Source organism: Notolabrus celidotus, chromosome 10 (genome assembly GCF_009762535.1).
Source record: "Notolabrus celidotus isolate fNotCel1 chromosome 10, fNotCel1.pri, whole genome shotgun sequence".
NCBI classification, from domain to species: Eukaryota; Metazoa; Chordata; class Actinopteri; order Labriformes; family Labridae; genus Notolabrus; species Notolabrus celidotus.
The window spans coordinates 25,084,260-25,105,709 of record NC_048281.1 but is presented as its reverse complement, the minus strand read 5'-3'; the positions used below and the strand labels follow the sequence as shown (position 1 = coordinate 25,105,709).

The following is a 21,450-nucleotide window of genomic DNA, read 5'->3' as shown; positions in this document are numbered from 1 at the left end:
GTTTACACGTAGGATCATGTGTAGGATGACCGGACCAAGATGGTGGCCGTATTTCTCGCGCCACAGCAGCCAATGCGGCGTCTACTCTTACATGTCTATGGTTGTGCGTGTTGTATGAGGAAGTAGTGGCTTCCCAGGAAGTAGTGAGGCCTCCACTTGACCAATCAGGACAGAGGGTTGGGGAGTAGCTCTGATTGGTCCGTGATAACAGGAACAAGGGGGATAATAACATTGCTTGATATAAAGGCATTGGAAAACACAGAGATTTTTTCCTAAATTCAAATTACTTCACTTACAGATGAGTACCGATGGGTATTATGACCTTTTCTCCAAACCCAGCAGAAAAAAAGTGCAGTTTTTTACACCATTCCTACCAACAGCAGCTTTAACAGACGCAAAGTTGGAGGCTAATGCAACTGTCAGCTAGATTACCAAGGTGTAGCCATGATTAACCTACGCTGTTACAATTTATGAAGCTGATTTTGGCAACGAGAACAGGCTTTAGACAAAACGTACTCACCAGGAAAAATGAACAGCTGATTCTTTGAAGGGGTTTTGAAGGACAAGAAATCCTACTGTGGGTCTTTACAAACATTCAAGGTATGTTAGCACGTTCTCACAGGAAGTGAACGCGTGCGTGGCTGAGATCTGAGATGTCTCAGCAGAACTTTGTCTTTTTACACAAATGATAGCATCGAATTACAACATTTTAGTATCACTTTGTATCAAACTGATATTTTTCATAACAATAACGTTTGTTGTTTATAACTTCCGTCAAAAATGACTGCTGCAGCTGTAGAGTCAGACACAACCGGCGTCCGGACGCACGCGTGCGCAGTTGGACTACAATTTGCGCAGGTACAGTTGGAAGTTGAACCTCAGCTGTTATAAAAAACTAAGCGATTTTCGGATTTTAAAAATCGATTTTATGTTCTTTCTTCAGAATATTCACACTATTCATCTTGTTATCTTAAGATAATGGTGGTTTACCCATGATAGTGAGTTAAATTTGGTTGTTGTATTGAGGTGTAGACCATTTCTTCAGAATAACATAGTGGGCTCTCTAAAATTGCATCCTATGTTCTCGAGATGACTAACCTGATTTCTTGTGATCATTTTCTGGCTATATAGAAAATACAGCAATGTCTGGTCACTGGATAGACCATGTTGCCATCGCCCACTCCAACAAACCATTTCTGTGTTTGTTTGCTTTTGGGGATATGAGATATGATCATGTGACTTAAAGACAACAACTGAAATAGACTCCTTATCACAGGAAAACAGAGTAAACCATAAGTATTGACGCATTCCTGCCTGGATCTTCAGTATGTCTACTCTCTGACATGGAAACACAAATAGTAATTAGTAATTGGAGCCTACTTTGTTAAGATAATACTTTCTGTAACATAGCCCAGTAAGTAAGTTTATTGTCTTAACCTAACTCAACTTGGACCATTTTACAAAATGTAACAAAAAAATGCATTTTGAGATTAGTTATCACATCTTATCAATGTCGAGGTAACTTTGCCAAATGCATTGTCTGCATTTCTATCTATTTTTCCCTAAATGGGACAATAGCTATTTACAAAATGAAAGTCATGTTGGGTCAAGAATGTCTTACACTGGGTTCACACAGGGGCAACAACCTCCTTTCTTGCATGTCCCCAAATTCATCCACTAGATGGCAGCAAATCATTATCAATTATTTTAACAGTGTGAAGCATTGACTTCAGAGTGATCCCATGTCCTCTGGCGTCTGTCAGTATTTCTTACACACGCTTCTTAATCTAGGTGGAGACAATCATTTAATCCATCCTAACGAACGAGCCTGTTTTTAACCTTTTAGGATGTCTTTAGTTTTTGCTATGCAAGAATCATTAATCTGCTTTGAATTATGTTTTTTAAATCATACATTCACGTTGCTGCAAATTTGCTTAGAAAATATGCCCATCCTCTATAAGTTGTTGCTCGCTTTCTCTTTCTTGCAATGGTTGACGCACACAAGCGCTCCGCAGAGACAGGCGTGAGAGACAGTGTGTGTGAGTCAGACTCATTATTCAGCCCAGTTCTGCAGAAATCTCTCCCCTCTCTTCTTTACATTCATCTCTCTCTGACGCTTTATCGTTGACACTACTTCCTGCTGCATCAACACAGAAGCCGCTGTATGAAACTTCAGCATCTGATGTCTGGTACCATAGCAACAGCGAACAACCAATAAGGGGGCTCCTCGGGACACGACGAGCCTCGGGTCAATAGCATTCCTTTTTTTTTTTCGCTCCGTGAAATTGGGTCTGTCGCTAACAAATCCAGCACCAGACTATAACCTACACATTTTACTTTCTTTTTTTTCTCTCCCAAGATTTGTTTTTTATTGGCAAACGCAAACTTTACAATACAGGTCCATTATTTCAAACATCTTTACATGTTTTTAACATATTAATATATATATATATATATATATACACAAAAAAGATAAATAGATAATAATAATATATACATACGTAAATTGAAATAATAAATATGTATATATACCCACACTAATAAAATAAAATGAATATAAAAGATAGTAATATTAAATACAATAATTGTATTTATGTATATTACTTCTCATAAGTAAACAGGTAAATAGCTGAATAAAGCAATGAATATAACAATGATAATTAGATTAAGAGTAATAATAGTAATACCATCCATCCATTATCTTGACCGCTTATCCCGGTAGGGGTCACGGGGGCCGGAGCCCATCCCAGCTGGCTAATAGTAATACAAATAAGAAAATAAAAGTATATTCAAAGTATTGATTAAAGAATCACGAAGAGAAAATAAAAATGAATATATATTAATGTACTTAGCACACATATCTAGTTTGAGTTTGAATTATGCGTCAACTGCAATCTTATTTTACTTTCTTTGACCTACTTTATTGAGATGTCTTAAACTTGACCAATCAAAATTCTCCGGAATACTTCCCCTCTCGTGCCTTTATGATGCATAATTAACATCCTGTATTTAAATTATCTGAGTGGAAAGATTAAAACAGCCTCTTCGGTACAAAACTTTGGAGTAAGTTACCCTAAAAGAATCAGAAGTGACACATGCGCTTTTATTTTGAATTTATTAATTAGTATCAATATTTTATTAGAGTAATCGATACTCAAATGAGTAGTGTGTGAGAATTGATATATCGATACCACAGATTCGATACACCCACTACTACTACACAGCTATAACGGAGACACTTTCCTACAAGGTTAAACCCTTTGACAGTCTTGTCTGGTCCAGGCTCGGTGTCTGTGTGACCTTAATTCTCTATTTTTTCAGTCCATTCTTAAAGCGTGACAATGGAATTAAGCCGTGCAATTTTGGACTGTACGGGGTTGTTATTGTCTCCTGACCATGGTCTGATGGTCTATCTATGGTTGTTATTGTCTCCTGGAAGCGGACCAGGTCTGATGGTCTCTGGGTCTCTGTCTGCCGTTACGCGCCTGGCTCGTTCAACCTGCACGTGCCTCTGCGTCACGGCCGTTAGTGCCCGTGTGCCGGGCCGTCTGAGGACATCCGGTCCCACAGACAGACTGAGACAGGATCCAGACAGTATAGACAAAAAAAAAGAAAAACATCCAGACCTATGATCCAGACTGAATGCTCTTTATCGACTGTCTACTACAGGGCAGCAGGAGGTGGGAGCTGTATAGACAACCAGCCCTCCTGATTTAATAAGATACAACATTTAAAGGGACACAAACTGTCAGAGAGGACCACCAACAGTCATAACCAACAGACCACCTCTACATCCAACCGCTTCAAACTACACGTCTTTCTTTTGTCTATCAAGCCCAATGAATAAATCCATATGAACGGAGCAGAGAGGGTAAAACTATACAGAGCTTTCAGGAGCTTTCATACAGTCATCTGAGGTGACATGTACTCAGGTGACCGCATAGCGGCAGCACTACAGCACAACTTGAAGCTAAAAACAAGAAGCCGGGGATAAGCTTGGTCAAGCTAACGAGGAGAGGTTACAAAAACCGGAAGTTACATACATTTCATAGAGGAAATAAAATACAGAACATGCCTCAAAATATGACTGGAATGATTAAACTGAGCAAGATCAAGTCAAAAAGAAAGACAACATTATATAGTTTTAAATACATTCAATAAATATTTTATTTGTTTAGTGTTTTGGCTTGCCAAGTCATATAAGGCCTTTACCCTGTTACTTTGGAAATAGGCCAAAGACATATTTTTTAAAGTCATGAATTCATGTGTCTTGTATGTATGTATATATATTATTTTTTACCTCTTTAATTTTAATTTTAATTGCTAATAACTTTTAATAATTGTTACTTTATAGGCTCTTGTTTGCTTTATATATTTTTTGCACTGTCTACTTGCTACTATGACACTTGAATTTCCCCATTGTGGGACGAGTAAAGGACTATCTTATCTTATCTTATGTAATAACAATAATAATAATAATACATTTTATTTATAAAAGCGCTTTAAAAGGTTCTCCAAGCGCTTTACAGTAAAATACAATTATACAATAGGAAAGCAAAAGGAAAACAGTGCAAAAAAAGCAAAGAAAAGCATACATATGTATGTATGTATGTATGTATGTATGTATGTATGTATGTATGTATGTATGTATGTATGTATGTAAGCTATGTATGTATGTATGTATGTATGTATGCTATATATGTAGGCTATGTATGTATGTATGTATGTATGTATGTATGTATGTATGTATGTATGTATGTATGTATGTATGTATGTATAAGAGATGAATATGGGATATGTTTGTATATAAAAGGGAAGCTTACTTGATTATTTATTACTAATTAATTAGGGAGAAGGGGTGGGATTTAATAAGCATTACTTCTTCCCACTCATTTTCGGACATGTTAAAGAATGTTTTTTTTGCATCGCTTTTTTGGGGGGAGGTATGTCTTTTTGTTTATTTGTATTTATTTTTTTTACATGTTCGAAATAAAAACTTTCAAATCAAAAAATCAAAAACCAAGAAGATTGAATGTTTCCTCTCAGAAATGCTACCTTTTAAAGTAAAAAGATACACTACAATGAAATTTAAAAAACTATGATGTTACGAGTCAAAGCCAATGTGATTAGTAGATATAGAGAGGTAAACTATGCCTACATATGTGTGTGTGCACACAGACTTCCCTGATCTGTGGTGCCCCAGTTTGCCACTTCAGTGAAAAAAGTTAGACTCCACCACTGATAGAAAAGCTTTTAGATATCTGTAGTAAGTAATACGAAGTGTGACTTTTTCCACAAATCTTTCTTTTCCCACAGATTTTTGGCGACACTTGTCATCGAATGTTTTATTTTGAAAATCCTCACCGGAAGTACTGTGTTCCTTCTCGGTCACTTTGGACCCTCTGTGAGGAAAGGGAAAGCAAAGCGACCAGGCGGCAGAAATGGAGAGCAAAGGGACTGGGAGGGTAAACGAAAACGTTCAGGAGACATGGCGTGGCAACATGACAAAATAAGAGGACCTCAGTTCAGCTAAAGGACTTTCTTTGCAGAACAAAGTCAAGGCTGGAGGGTCGAGCTGACTGTTTGGAGGATTTTTTGATTTCGCTCAGGGTTTTTTTGTCCCTCCTCGTAATCAGAGCGCACACAACGTTAGTGTTGGGCAGGATCTGCAGAGAGAAGTGTGAGGCTACAAACAGTCTGACAGGAGAAAAGGTAAAAAGCAAGTGACTTCTTTGACGTGCATTCACTCCACTCGGGGCTTTACTTGTTTACAGCTTCTATTAACACAGTGCTGAAGTTGCCTTGTCGTTTAGCTCACCCATTGTTCAGCAGCTATTTTTTCCAAGCAGTGTTACCGAGTGCAAGCAACACACTTAAAATGGTATTTCAGCTTGCTTCAACTGACATGATGTTACTGTCGTGTCATGGCGCAGCGACATGCATGATTAACCAGTCATTCATCGATTGGACTTGCTATGCTAATATTAGCTGCCTGCATGAAGATTGTTAGAGTGCCACATGGGGCTCTGTTGTGTCCCCTACCTGTCAGTGGCTGAGGAGGTCCTGCCCGGGCATGCCCCTGGACACGAGGCTCCTGCCCTGGGCGGAAACCAACATAACAACACTACAGCTGAAATGACATGAAATGACAACACAGCAACACATATGGTGCTCTAAAAACATTCTGGTAATGTTACAGAGAATGTTACTGTAATGTTTTCAGCAGGAAGTTATTTTGTGTTCACAGAACGTTCTACAGTAACATTCTCTAGAAACATTCATAAAATGTTAAGTGACAACAGTGCCCTAATGTTCTTGAAACATTCTCAGGGGGAAGTTTTCTTTATGTTCATAATTTGTTCTCAGATAACGTACTCTAAAAACATTCAGTAATCTCTGACCCAAATCATGTTATTAAAACATCTTTTGAATGTTAAGATAAAACATTCTGTCTTTGTTCTAATTAAATATCATCAGAATATTCTTAAATAAAACACTTTGTGATTTGAAACGTCAAAAATATCATGAAAACATTCTTTACATGTTGCTTTGAGAATGTTGCTTCATTGTTATTAAGTAACATTATGGGAACATTTTATAGAAAACATTCAATAATCTGTTACCTAAAGAATATTATCAAAACATCATCTGAACGTTAAAGACAAAATGTTCTTCTTTCATTGGTAGTTAACAAAAAAGGAACATTATTTAAATCGATAAACATCCATAAGATGTTCTTTGAATATTACACCCAGAACCGTGTCTGTTACTTAAGGAATATTATCAAAACACCATCTGAATGTTAAAGACACATTTTTCTTCTTTCATTAATAGTTAACAAAAAAGGAGCATTTTTAAATTGATTAGATCCTTAAGATGTTCTTTGAATATACACTCAAAACCTTGTCTTGAAACATAATCAGAACTTAAAGGAAATGTTAGCCAATGTGTGTGGTGAGAACATTCCCTGCTAGCTGGGACAGCAGCTAGAAATATTGGGTGATAGAAGTGTCATTGCTAGTCTGCACGAGGAAGCTTTGAAAACTTGCAGCAACATTCACTTCATACAAAAGTCAGTGCACATTTTTGATACACTTGTGTGTTAGCTAGTGTGCTTACTTGGTGAGTATTTTTTTCTCTGTGAGTAAAGCAACCTATGGAAGAGGATATGGGCCACTGAAAAATGAATTAAAAATTAAGGTCAATTAAAATATATATCATTCATCTGAGAAAAAGGTCATAATTCTTAGATTAAAGTAAGAATTCTGACGTTTTTTCTCAAAATTCTGACTTTTTCTCAGTTCGGATTTTAATCTCAGAATTCTGACTTTTTGCTTAGAATAATAATTAAAAAAAATGTTTAACCTTATTTTCCTTTTTTTTTTCAGTGGCCCTAATCCTCTTCTGTAGCAGCATAATCTTATCACAAAACCGTATGGATTCTGGTTCAGCTTTGACCCAATAGGACTCAGTATTGATACATTTATTTTCCTGTGTGTTCAGGCAGCTCAGTATGAGTCGAGATGGGTGGATGAAGAAGAAAGCCAATGCCAGTGGGGACAATGGTTGGGCTGAAAGGGTAAGTATTGATCATGTCATCATAAACAACAATGTATAGCAGGAGTTAGAGATGGGATTTATGGCTCTTTGAAGGAAACCGGATCTTGAGGAGCCGTTCCTTTTGTGTAACAGCTCACTGCTCACCACAAGTGAACAGTAAGACATGGAATGCTGTAGCCTCGAAACAGCTCTGTTTTAATTTTGTCCATGCACATTAGAAAGTTGCATGCCAGATATTAGCATGTTCATACAGTTTGCAGCACTGGGGCTGCAGATCAGCCTTCTACGTGTCTTTGTAAAGTCATATCTGTGCAGAATGGCTGCACAGTCCAAGTATAATATATTTATTTTACTTGAGCTCAAATGCTCACTTTTCTTTCTTTGCTAAATCCCCAACAATCCTTCCAGCTTCTAAAAGTGGTCTGCATAAACCACAAATCAATGTATAGTACGCAACCATGAATTCTTGGAGTTTATTATTTAAACAACAATATTAGCATAACTTGATTAGTGTGTGTTTGAAATCTGTGCGTGTGTGTATAAAATCCTCCATGTGGTCATTTGCACACCAGAAATAATTGTGAATGATTTTTCTACCCTGGACTGTCACTGCTCTCCTCTCTCCTTTCTCGCAGGGCGGCTACATGGCTGCTAAAGTTTCTAAACTGGAGGAGCAGTTTAGACTCGATGCCCCCAGAGAAAAGCAGAAGGACGGCTCATGCACCAACATCTTCAGTGGAGTGGCTATCTACGTCAACGGTTACACAGGTAATATGATGCTGTGTTGCATGAATCTAACATTTAGCAGCAGCATCTATCAGTCTTGGCAGCTTGAGGGTGTTAAAGCAGGATGATTAAGAACATGAATGAAACTAAAAGAGGGTTTCTGATTAAACTTGTGTTCTTTTTTTTGTTGACTTGTCATGATCAGACCCGAGTGCAGATGAGCTGCGCAGACTGATGATGCTGCATGGTGGCCAGTTCCACGTCTACTACTCTCGCTCCAAGATCACCCACATCATCGCCAATAACCTGCCAAACAGCAAAATCCAGGAGCTGAAGGGGGAGAAGATCATCAGACCAGAGTGGATCACTGACAGGTCAGTTTGGCAGTTGTTGTTGCTTTTTGTTGTTGTTGTTTTGTCTGGCAATTTTGCCTTGATTGGATAGGGCAGCTGAAGACAGACAGGGAATGTGGGGAGCAGAGAGTGGGGGATGACATGCAGCCCAGCAGCTGTGGCAAGGACTACAGCCTCTGTGTATGGGGCGTGCACTTAAACTTGTAACACTCGACTTGGTACCTTGTTGGAGTTAAACGCTCAAGGGGTTCTTTTGTAAATACCACTAGACTGTTAAATATAGGAAACCGAAACATAAACAGTTTTAATATTTTTAATGCTACTTTTGACCCTTTTCCTTTCTGCTGTTTAGGGCTACTTAATAGTGGAAACTGCATGAAACATGCAAGATACTTAAAAGCTCTCAGCTTTGCTCAGCGAATTAAAATGTAATGACGTCAAACATAAACATTTGAATTAAAACTTTATAGATTTGAAATAAACTTAGAAACACATTCAAATTCAAGTGCATTCATTCAAATCAGCCAATAATAAATACATACGTAAATAAATAAATACAAATAGTACATGAAAGTGAAAGCACATACTGCATCAAATTATAAATCAAAATCAATTTACCCCCTAATAAATCAATATTCTGCATAAATATATGAATGCAAAAATGTGGTTAAGATAAGGTGTATTTTGTCATAGGCAGTAAATGTATTAAAGCACATACTGTAGGTAAATGTCATTTTTCTAAAGTAAATACTTGAGTTTGGTGAAACACTTGTTGTGAAGGTGATTAACCAAAAAAAACTTAGAGTCCCAACCTAACCAAATATGAAATCAAATTAATGACAGTTCACTTTTAACAGTCTTTTAAGCTTTTTTTGCTGTCTTCAGTGATGATCTAAAAACCCACTGATGCCACCGTCCTCCACCAATCCTTTAAAACAAAACACTTCAGTTCCTCAAGCAAACACAAAAGTGTCCACCAAAAGAAAACAGATCGATAGCATACTGGTTTAACAGGAAAAAACAAAAAGGGGAAAAACTCACCAGATCCATGGCAGGAGAGAAATCACCTTGTGTGTCCTGTTGCACTCGTGAGGTATCCAGCTGGAGGTCTGCGTTAATCCGCTTTTAACACATTTATTCTGCACAGTTTCATTTAACGACTTCTGATATATTACATACATTTACTTCCAAATTACTGCGTCTGTGCACACAGTAGCTGCAGTCCGGCCTGGCGCTACACGATTAACTTTTTTCACGGAGTCCTCTGTTCCTCCCCTTCCTCTACCTCACATCCTCCTTATATCCCTTCACTCATACTCCATATAATAACACTAAAAGCCACATATACAGCTACCTCTCATTGACAGTGGAACCTTTACATTTCACAGCATTAAACAAAAATCAAACAATGCCCTTGTTTCCCATTAGTATTATTATATTTGACACCTCTTTTTTAATCATAGGCGTTTTTGACCGCAGGAACTTTACCCTGGAACTAGGGACTTTACCCCTGAACTAAATGCGTTTCGACCGGAGGAACCAGAGTCTAAATTTAGTTCAGGGGTAGATAATCTCCACCCTGAAAAGCCCCTGTTTGGGGGGTAGTACTTTTCAAAGGTCCTGGGACTGTCGGCTGAACATAACAGTGTTTGTGGAGTTTACACAGTTGTTGAAACACAGAGGGAGTTCCTGGGAATGCACACTAGTTTATTTTTTTATTAAGATTTCAAAATATTATTTAATATAATTTTTTTTCTCCATACGCCACTGGCCTGATTTGCACAATCTACCCGGGACTTCAGCCCTTGGTCGAAACACAGACAACAATGGGGGCACAGAAACCTTTTAGTTCCGGGGAAAGTAGTCCTGGGGGCTAAAAGACCCCGGAACTCTTGCACCTTATGTGGCCCCTTCACAAACTACTAAACCAATGCTGCCCCAGATTAGTGTAGTTTATCTCATACCATACTACATTATCTGTAATTAATAGTGTTTATGCTGTTCTTTGTTTCAACAGTATCAAGGCTGGGCGTCTCCTGCCCTACCTGCAGTACCAGCTGTACGCCAAACAGAAAGGTCCACTCTTCCCTGGCATGACCCCGCGCCAGAACTCTGAGATCCCCGGACCCAGCCATCAAAAGCTTCACCCACCACAGCGCAGCGTTCAGCACTCCGCTCTCAACAATGAGCAATCATCCAGCTGCCAAAACAACTCCCTCCCTGACCCTGGCAACAGTCGACTTCACCAAGGCAACATCCAACCTCAGTCCATCCTGCAGAGCTCTGCAGCTCGCTCCTTTAACCCCAAATCTAGTCACTTAGCACCCAGTCACCTCAGTGCAGATCCCAGGCACAAAAGCTCTTTATACACCTACACTGCTCCCTCCATACACCCACAGAGACCCCCTCAGACTTCTCTTCAAACACCTCATCCTATTCTCCAGCACCAGAGAGCTGGCCAACCACAACCTCAGATTAACTCTTCATGCAACAGTGCTCTGAGCAGCTGCAAACAAGGGGAGCTGAAAATGTGAGTATTTGAAGTGTAGAAAGAGAGCAATCCAGTTGTTATTTTCATACTTCATGAGAGCAATATGGAAACATCATGATAAAGGTTATTTGGATTAAACATGATATCTCTTCTTTGTCTCTTCACCCTCCAGAAACGGATCACTGCAAACCTCACTGGACTTAATGAGCCATTCAAAAGTGAATGAAATGCAAGAGTGTGGCAGAGAAGATCGTCTGCAGCAGGTGGTGAAAGAACCACCTCTTACCAATGGACACACTCACCTTCATAATGGTGCCTTAAAGCCAGAGGACCTGTCCCCTGTTACAGATCCAACCTCTGTTGACATGGAGCTGCCTGAATACAGAGCCAAGACTCCTCCAAGACAATTTCAGACCAAACCTGACCCCTATGAGTTCCCCCACAGTCCTCCAAAGCAATCCGACCATTCTCTCGATCTTTTGGAGTTATCCCTGTCACCGGGAGACGAGGAGCAAAGAACTAAACCTTCACCTCCAAGGGATCAGGAAGCAGTCAACACCCACCTACACCCGAAACAGCACCCGCCATCGTCTCAATTCGATTCCAACTCTGAAAAGACACTCAGATCATCCGCATCTTTTCAACACTCTCCACCTCGACTAAATGGAAGTCACCATAATGCCTTTTCATCCGACCCCGCCTCACTGAATAACATGACAGCCAAACCAGATCCTCCCTCTGACAAGTCATCTTCATCATCATCATCTAAGTCTTCAACGCAGCTGCAGGCACAGACGAGCGGCTTGCTCTCCGAGTTCTACTCTCACTCACGTTTTCACCAGATCTCCACATGGAGGTCGGGCTTCTCCGAGTATGTCAACGAGCTGCACAGCAAACGGAAAACAGCAGGGGGCGCCTCCTTTCCAGGGAAAGAGCGACTGAGGAAATCTTTGGGACAGCGCCTGGTAGACAGTCAAGGTAGGAGAAGAAGGTTCTTTATTGCTGTTTTCTCTAAAAATCAAGGCTGACATGATCTAGATTTTAGGGGTGTTTGTTTTCATCACTCTGGTCCTGTGTAACTCCCTCAGATCAAACTGCGTTTCAGAGGATGCACATGTCATCGTTTAGTGCTGCGTCTAGGTCTGTTTGTGATTTCAGGGGAACTTTCCTCCAATAATCTGCTCTGTATTTATTTTGTGGTCAGGTACGTCAGCATCCACAAGTGTCAAGTCTTGTATTTTTCATGTGGACATGGACTGTTTCTTTGTGTCTGTGGGGATCCGACATCGACCTGAGCTCAAAGGTGAGGCTTCTTTTTATCTGTTTAACTTATTCTCTGCAAGTGAAAAGTCGAACTGTCCAGAGAATAGTCTTCAAACCGACAGAGCTCCTGGTTGAGGATTTTTTTCTTTCTTTCCACAGGGAAGCCTGTTGCTGTGACCAGTAACCGTGGACAGGTCCGAGTGCCCCAGAGAGCCGGGGCTGACCCTCTGCTGGAGCAGCAGTACTACCAGAGGAAAAAAGCTCAGCCTCAACCTGGTGAGGTTATCATACTTCAAGTGTTTGTCACTGAGCCAGCTCATCTTGATATCCACAGGCCTGTGTAATTACCCGTGTAATCCTGTTCTTACTCTTTATCTGACATTCTGGACTGAGTGCATCCTTGTTCTGTCTTTTAGAGAGTGCAGATGGAGATCTGTACAGAACTCCCTCGCAGGAGAGTCCAGACTCGCATGCTAACGGAGTGGACCAGGATGTTGCTACTCTCTCGATGGCAGAGATTGCATCCTGCAGTTATGAAGCTAGGTAAAAAAATCTGCCTCATTTGGTCACAATGAAAAGCTCAAAAATCTGATTTTGATGTCTATAAAGATGTCGTCTCTCACAGGCAGGCGGGCGTGCGAAATGGGATGTTTTTCGGCAAGGCTAAGCAGCTGTGTCCCTCACTGGTGTCTGTCCCGTATGATTTTGAGGCCTACAAAGAGGTGGCTATCACCATGTATGAAACTCTTGCAGGGTAAGAAAAAACTTTAAACGTAACGAATCACATTAAAACCACATGCAAAATTAATTAAAGCTCACCTTCCTTTTCTTTTCTTGTGCAGTTACACTCATGACATCGAGGCTCTGAGCTGTGATGAACTGTTGGTAGACGCTTCTGCGCTGCTAGCTGAGCTCGGCATTGCTGCAGAAGACCTAGCCAAAGCAATCCGGGCCGACATCAAGGAGAAAACAGGATGTAGTGCCTCAGTGGGCATGGGTGAGTTAATGTTGGTCTCATGCTGTGTAACAGATTAAGACTGTACGTATTTTGCAAACTACAACCTACTTACTGCTCATCTGTTCAGGATCCAACATCCTGCTTGCTCGGCTGGCGACTCGCAAGGCTAAACCTGAAGGACAGCACTTCTTAAAGAGTGAGGAAGTGGATGATTTTATCAGAGATCTGCCAGTGACCAGCTTACCAGGTAGAGACAGCACCACCTGCTGGTCTGAAAAAAAAACCCTGAAAAGGTCTAAATGTTTCTTTTGTGATACATTTCTGATCAATCATGATGTATTTTGTAGGTGTTGGGCCTGTTATGGGCAGAAAGCTCTCTGCTATGGGTGTAAGGTCATGCGGGGACCTCCAGCAGGTGTCTCTGTCTCAGCTGCAGAAGAAGTTCGGACCCCGGACTGGACAAACCCTGTTTCGTTTCTGCAGGGGGCTGGACGACCGGCCGGTCCGCTACGAGAAGGAGAGGAAGTCTGTGTCAGCTGAGATGAACTACAACATTCGCTTTACAAAGGTTGCATCACATTTCTGTCTTCCTCTGCATTCTCTCTTCTTTCCTCTCCTCACCCCCTCTCTCTCTTAACCCTCTTGTCCTCCTCATTCTGTGCCCAGGTTGACGAGGCTGAGTGTTTCCTCACTAACTTGTCCATGGAGGTGCAAAAGCGTTTACAAGAAGCCGGGTTAAGGGGTCGCAGAGTCACTCTCAAAATCATGGTTCGCAAAGTAGGAGCTCCACTGGAGCCGGCTAAATATGGCGGTCATGGCATTTGTGACAACCTCGCCAAGTAAGACAAAGACAGTTTTTTCCTGTTTTTTACAAGTGACTGATAACACCCTCTTTCCTTACTCATCTTCCTCTCTTCTTTCTCTCTGTCAGGACTGTGATGCTGGCTCATTCCACTGACAGCGGTGAGCTGATCGCCACTGCAGTCATCAAGTTGTTTCATGGCATGAAGCTGCCGGTTGAAGACCTGCGAGGAATCGGCATCATGGTTCAGCTTCTTGATGGAAACTCTGTCACGCAGGACTCCACCAGCACCAGGACTCGCTCCATCAAAGACATGCTGCTCGGTCAGGGAACAAGTGTGAGATCCAGCAGCAGAGGTTTGTGTCCTGTCCTTACTTTTGTTGTGTTTATCTCTTTGTTGCTGTCTTTAAAATCAGTTTTCCTGATGTCTGTTGTTACAGATGCTGCAGAAAACAACAGACATCAGGAAAAGATTTCCTCATCCAGAGCACCATCAACCAACTCCTCTCCATTTCCTCTGATTCCTGCTGAGCCAGTACCAGGGACAAGCGGAGATCAGCAGGTGTGCAGACAAACTCCGAAGCATACTCGAACTCGCCTCAACTTCAGTATCGAAGTCCCGTCCCCTTCACAGGTGAGGATTTAAGCACTTCTGCAATATATTCAAACAAAGCTCTCATTGATGGTTTTTGTTTTTGTTTTTACACAACCCTTTTTAAAGCAATCATAGAATAAAAGCTATAAGAGCTAGAGACATAATTCTTGACTCAACTGAAGGTTAAGATCTAAATCTTCTGCATGATACGTGTCCCAGGGGAGCATTCTGACAACAGGGGATAGTTGAATAATCTGGTTTTAAATAGTTCTTGATAAAAAACACAACAATTAGAGTGTAACTAGGTAAAACATACATCATTTTTAGGTTGTATAGATTTTTAGGAATATTAAATATTTGAAGAATCTTAAAGAAATGGCATCACAATGAGCAAAAACGATGATGTAGAACTTTTTTGTGATCAAATATATTTTTTAAAATGTCGTTGGAATCTGCTCATGAAATAAGCATAAGCATATGAAATAAGAATATAAAAATAATTATTAAAATGTATAAAGTTTGGATAAATTTGGAATGATAATGAATGTTAGATTCCTGATTACTATACATTTTTTGACCTTTTTGTTTGTGTTTATTTAGTAAAGTCGAATGAAAATAAGTCACATTTTATTATTTTTTAATGACACAATTTCAATACTTAAATCAAACACTCTGATTTATTGGAGTTTTTTAATGTAGAGTTTTTAGGTATCCAAAACGGTAAAAGATAATCTTAGAAATGACATCACATTAAACAAATACATTTTAAAAACACACGGGTTGACAGTCAGACGTTTTTCTCACCTTGTTTTATTCTTTGATATCTCAGGTGGATCGTTCCGTGTTGGAGGCTCTCCCCGCAGAGCTGAGAGAACAGGTGGAGCAGTGTTGGACTAATCGAGACGGGAGGCCAAGTAACCGTCAGCCTCCCAGTCCACATACCTTTGCTGCTCCTCCTCCACAACCTCCCTCCCTGAAGTCCCGTCCAGCCTCCCCTCCTCATCCTCTAGTGTCTGTTTCTGCATTGTACTCTCCTCCTGTCGGCACGCTGGTCCTGCAGATTCCAAACCAGCCTGACAGTCCGGGAATTGTTCTGGAACTACCAAGTTTTTCACAGGTAATACAGGAGATTGAGATAATGATAAAACCATCCTCATGCATTTTAATGTACCCTTTTAAGCTTTATCTGGAAGTTGCTGATAAGCCTCTTATATCATATTCTTAATACACAATTATTACACATTGGTTTCAGAACAGAGACTTCATCAACAAATAACCATTAAACATAGTCCGGTCATCTGGTCCTGATCACAAAATCTCAGTTTAAGCAGAGTCGCTGAATTCCAGTGTAGTAAACAGTGGCTCGTCATGGCCTGCGTTCCTGTGTGTACATTAGTGTGCATATGTTTCTGTGTGTGTGTGTGTGTGTCAGTCCATATCTGCAAAGCTTTTACTTGCAGACAGTAGAGGAGCAGGAAAGAAAGAGAAGTAGCAGCGACACCAAACGCGGTAAAAGCTCATCATTGTTATTGATTAATCATTTCACTACTTTGGTACAAATAATTACCCGTTATGTGGCGAGCAGCCCTTTGAAATGTACTCGCCGAATGGAAAATCTGCCTGTATCTGGCACTCTGCTGGGGAGTTAATTCAGACCCTACAGTATTGTTTTTTTACATGTTGTTTTTTTTTTTCCTAATAAAGGAAAATACATATACAATCAATCTTTATTTATATAGCTTGAAATCACAACAGACTTTATCTCAAAAGGCTTTACAAACAGAGCAGGTCTAGACCATACTCTTATCTTAAATTATTAAAAAAGACCCAACAACAAGACAGGAGAAGATCCAGGACTCAGTCTTATCTCATCTTCATCCACCATGAGCAGAGCATGAGAAAATGGCATTAAAAAAAAACGTCCTTTTAACAGGCAGAAACCTCGAGCAGAACCAAACTCATGTTAGTCAGCCATCTGCCCCTCGACTGAGTTGGGGTTGGAAAGAGAGAGATGAGATGATAGTGGTGAGACGGATAGTAGTAGTTGTAGCAGCTGGAGTCTGGCATGACCACATCAGCAGGCCGTCTAAGCAGCGACTTTTGTTGCATTTGTTTCCCTCGTTCTACTGAAAATATACTGAACAGAGACCCAAGAACCAAACCAAACAAAAAAATGTTGTACTGTTTCACCTCTCACCATTTCTATCATCCTAATAATTGTCATTCTGGTTGTCTATGCTGTTACTATGCCCTGTTGGTCTGTTCTGTGTGCAAGGCATCTGTTGCATGTCTGATTGTCCTGGAAGAGTGATTGCCTTCTTCTTTTTCCCCCCAAAGTTTTTTAAGGATTTTCCTCTGGGTAAAATTCCATCAGAAGCCCAAGTTTTAAAAAACAAACACTACATTTGGTAACTCAAACACTAGAACCACAGCTTTGTTATAATGAGGACTGATGGTGGTATGAATATCAATCTTTAAAACACACATTCTGGAAAGATCAAAGCTTTTCTCCTGTTTTACAAAGAGGAACTTGAACTCTCTTGACTTTCTGACTGCAGGTCGATCCAGATGTTTTTGCTGCCCTTCCCAAAGAGCTCCAGGAGGAACTGAAGTCAGCCTACAACCGTGTTACAAACATCCAGCCACAGGCAAAAATCTGTACGTTCCCAGATGACAGGAGGACTGGAATTGTTAATGTCAGCATTCATATAGTCCTTACCTCATTTTCTTCTTTGCTTCTCAGCTGTGGAGCAGAAGAATCCACTGTTGCAGCTCAAACAGTCAGGAGTCGGGATTGGTATCGGTCGTGTGAAGCGACGCTACAAGAGAAAAAATGCAGTGAGCCCGCTTAAAAACGGTCCGTCTCCTCTGAAGAAGCGCCACATGATCAACAGCCCAGTCAAGACATTACCACTACCTTTAAAATCACGGGAGACAGTGACCATGGTAAAGGTGAGCAAACAGACAGTTCACACTTTTAAATATAGATTGTTTTCTATTTAAAGAGGCAGTATGAGCAAATTGACATTTCATAGCTGCTTTGAGCTGAATAGATTCTGCATTTTTTTTCTCTTCACAGAGTGAAACCTGTCCCTCCTCCTCCTCAACCTCTAAAGCCATCATCCCAGAGTCTCTTTCTAAATTCATCCCCCGCCCAGCTCCTGCATTGGCCGGAGCCTGCGACCTCACCGACATAAAAACGCTTCTACGGGAGTGGGTCGCCACCATAACAGGTATACTGTGAAGAGCGACTCATAGCTTCAATAATAGCTGTGTTAACAAATTAGTATAATATGGTGGTGGAACTAGTGTCTGTATGTAAAAAAAAAAAGAAGGATAATAAATAGGTATGTAAACATATTTATCTACACGTAGAACTTCTTAAGCCTGGTTTATACTTCTGCGTCAAATCAATGGTGTAGCCTACACCGCAGAGGCCTATGCATGTAGCTGACGCACCTCCTCCAAAATGTTACTAATGGCCCTTTTACACTACACAGTTCCAGCCCTACTCGACCTGGCACTACTCGACTCGACTCTACTTGGTTTGGGTACCTTCTCCCCCTAGCCCGAGTACGGCCTCGCGGTGGGCGGGGTCGTCATAACATAGCTGCGCGAAACTGTGTTCATGTCATTTTGAACGCGACACAAACACAACAATCACAAACAATGGAGGACATGGAAGCAATGGTGTACTTGCTGCTCGGTCTGTTTTTGTCGCAGGCCGAGCGAGAGAGGATAGCTAATGACTCTTCAGTGACGACATTCTCTGACCAATCAGTGGCCGGCAGTCTGTCACTGTCACCTTTTAGTATCGGCTCACCTCACTTGGAACCAGAGCAGAGCAGGTACGAAAAACTGTTATCTGACATGAAGTACCGCGCCCGTGGAACACAAACCAAGTAGAGTCGAGTCCAGTCAAGTTGATTAGAGTAGGGCTAAGACGGGCTGGTGGAAAAGGGCCATTTGCGTCGAATTGACGCAGACCGCAAGCCCTGTGATTGGTCCCCTCGATAGCATTGTATTTCCTGAATTTACAGCACTTCTGGGATCCCTGCACATCAGCCGTTTATTTCATCACCTCTGACCTCTCCTCTCTACTTCTTTCTGTAAACGTTGCTGCATGATAAACAGCAACATGTATCAGCTGTAAATTAACATAATACGTTCAGAATCACTGTGAAAAAGGAAACAGGTGACCCGACTATCAGACCAGACAGCCCTCAAGTGTTTGGGCGGGCTGAACATCGACGCACAAGTATGTAGTTCTCACGTCCGCGTGGACCACTGCTGCATAGGGTCCACGAAGAAGTATAAACCAGCCTTCGGAGTGTTGAATCTCTTATCAATGATTTTATTGATTTGCCTGTGATGTTATTGAAGTAGTAGCAAACATGCATTTCAAACCACCTCTCTCTTTTTCTGCTAGAACCCATGGAGGAAGACATCCTGCAGGTGGTGAAATACTGCACTGATCTGATTGAAGATAAAGATCTGGAGAGGCTGGATCTGATCATAAAATATATGAAAAGGTCAGCTCTGCACACTTCACCCTCCTCATATCCTTTATTTCTTTTTTACCTTTATGTTGACTTTTGTTCTTTTTTCCTGCAGAATCATGCAGCAGTCTGTGGAGTCTGTTTGGAGCATGGCTTTTGACTTCATACTGGACAACGTGCAGGTGGTTGTGCAGCAGGCTTACGGGAGCACCCTGAAGGTATCATCATAAAGAAGAAAGGGTGTTCTGCTCTCACTGTGTGCTACCATCGTACTGTTTTTTTTTACCAACTTTTATAAGGTCCTCTGCCTTTTGAAATCATGACATCAAAATGATGATTCTTATTTTCGAGGTTTGCAAAAACTGCCAGAACATGCTCAGCGGTCAAACTAAGTGATGACTTCCAACAAACCCACAGTATGAGAAAGTGTTACAGGAGCCATGATAGTATTTGACTTTTATAAGTGCAGCAACTTTTTTTATATTAGCTTTTTTTAAGGGATGCGTTTCATTGACTAAAGGCAGGAAATGTCCTCACAAAAAACCCAGAAGAGTAATAATTGTAGCATTTTTTTTTAGATTATCTCCTTTTCAGTAGGTGTTCTTTCCCTAAATCTGCTTAGACTCACTTTCCCATAAACGCTATGTGATATTTCTTTGAAGATTTTTGCAGACAGTGTTTGATAACTTCTAAGATTTCACATTTTCTAACCCCTTCTTCTAGAACTTTTTCTGCACAGCTGAGCTGTTGACTCCTTCCCTGTGTTCCTAACGTTTGATTAGTGCCACAAAGGCACATTTTTGAGCTTTATTTGTATTCAGTTATGCAGTAAATTGGTGAGGTTTGAACTATTTCCTGTGTTTAACACAATCATCATGTTCAGATGCAAAGATGTAAGAATCACTCAGTTTTGCAGCACTCCTCAGACTTCAGTCGATAATCCCAGAAATTGTAGACATAAACACCCTATCATCAGTGTTTTCTTTGGTGCTCCATGCTGCTTGGACTGACCTGTGATGAATCGACAACTTACTGTGTCACCAAAAAGCAAACAGCTGATTGTCTGCTGCAGACACTTGTGTGTATTTTTATCCCTTTGCAAAAAAAAAAAAGTGCCAAACTCTGTTACTAAAGTGTGTAAATAATGTTTTTAAAGATGCGCGTTCAAAGTTTTAAAGGAAAAGATGTATGTGGAGGGGTTCCCTCTTGTATTGTTTACATGTAGTAAATTCTTAGTAATCGTCTATAAATTGTAAATCTTCTCACTCTTTCACTGTTTGTAAGTGTTCCAACATGGACATCAGAAGCTGGCCAAAGCACTTCATGTGAGGTTAACTGTTGATTCTCAGTAGCACTCTGACTCATGAGGATGTTGACAGGCAATCAATAAGTAGCCTATGCATTTCTTATTTTCTCTAACAAGCGAGATGTCCCTTCAAGATGATGTAACATTTCAGACAGCCTTTGTATCTGGAGTAAATGTTGGTTTTCAAGCGTGTTTTACTAACCAGTTTCACAAAGTTGAATCTTGAAATAATGCTGGATCTGTTGGAACAGTTTACCTGATTTTTCACACCTGTCCTATGCTCATGTTTACTTCATACATTGGAGACAATTGTGGCTGCATTATTGTATCTGTAAAGGTGACTTTTTACTAACAGTGATAAGAAGGACTCAGTTTATGCGGTTGGCTGGCTGGTTTGAGATCTCACCATGACATAATGTGAAGTGTGTGGGTTAAAAACACATTTATTACAGTTTCCCTATATGCAAACCAAATCAATCAAACCGTTGATATGAATGTAACTCCGAATGTGCAAGTCTCCGCTCACTTTCAAAACGTTTGCTTCTCTTCACCTGTCATATCTGTCCAGAAGGAAATGGCCAGACGTTGAAATTGGCCAGTCTTGACTTCTCTAAACTGGCTTGTGCCTGAAGACCTGAAGCTGTGAACTTGTTTGTAAGTTTTCTAAATCTTGGTAATAAACTGTAAACTCTGTATTAATTAATTTGTCCTTGTCGTGTTTTAAAGTGAAACCTGCCAAGCAGAGGGTTGTCCTATCAAGATATATAGTTAATTCTGCATGTTATCCCAATATGGCTAATGTCCCTCTATTATTATATTTCTGACAAAAGCCTTCAGTGACTGGAGTCACAAAAACTGCCTCCTACTGAACTCCTCAAAGACAAGGAAATGATAGTA

The 21,450-nt window shown here is 40.6% G+C and overlaps 2 protein-coding genes across 5 annotated transcripts in view; one reads left to right on the top strand and one right to left on the bottom strand.

Moving 5' to 3' along the window:
* The window catches only part of arhgef7a (Rho guanine nucleotide exchange factor (GEF) 7a), a 78,778-nt gene extending 78,082 nt beyond the window's left edge, over positions 1-696 (bottom strand). Inside the window, exon 1 of the mRNA XM_034694207.1 lies at positions 521-696. Coding sequence (XP_034550098.1) covers positions 521-595 — 75 coding nt within the window. The 5' untranslated portion in view covers positions 596-696. The remainder of the gene's footprint in view (positions 1-520) is intronic.
* On the top strand, positions 438-21,252 carry rev1 (REV1 DNA directed polymerase). Of its 4 annotated transcripts, none has more exons than XM_034694203.1 (23): positions 5,365-5,712; positions 7,504-7,579; positions 8,196-8,328; positions 8,492-8,660; positions 10,657-11,169; positions 11,303-12,108; positions 12,335-12,433; positions 12,553-12,669; positions 12,810-12,936; positions 13,019-13,147; positions 13,236-13,390; positions 13,479-13,598; positions 13,699-13,919; positions 14,018-14,190; positions 14,283-14,509; positions 14,690-14,787; positions 15,578-15,865; positions 17,307-17,406; positions 17,492-17,700; positions 17,828-17,981; positions 19,178-19,280; positions 19,363-19,465; positions 21,122-21,252. In XM_034694203.1, the coding sequence occupies exons 2-23, from the start codon at positions 7,514-7,516 to the stop codon at positions 21,140-21,142; spliced, it is 4,131 nt and encodes a 1,376-aa protein (XP_034550094.1). In that variant the 5' UTR covers positions 5,365-5,712; positions 7,504-7,513; the 3' UTR covers positions 21,143-21,252. The 4 variants fall into 4 exon arrangements, with proteins under 4 accessions (XP_034550092.1, XP_034550094.1, XP_034550091.1 ...); XM_034694202.1 differs by having other exon boundaries at positions 5,371-5,712; positions 14,594-14,787; XM_034694201.1 differs by lacking the exon at positions 5,365-5,712 and adding an exon at positions 438-600 and having other exon boundaries at positions 14,283-14,787.
* The last annotated feature ends 198 nt before the right edge of the window (positions 21,253-21,450 follow it).

Bases quoted from the DNA above. Each gene is read 5' to 3' on its own strand.
- rev1 (XM_034694201.1), top strand. From the start codon at position 7,514: ATGAGTCGAGATGGGTGGATGAAGAAGAAAGCCAATGCCAGTGGGGAC. The intron at 8,329-8,491 runs GTAATATGATGC...TGTCATGATCAG, and splicing joins CTACGTCAACGGTTACACAG to ACCCGAGTGCAGATGAGCTG. The intron at 19,281-19,362 runs GTCAGCTCTGCA...TTTTTCCTGCAG, and splicing joins ATCATAAAATATATGAAAAG to AATCATGCAGCAGTCTGTGG.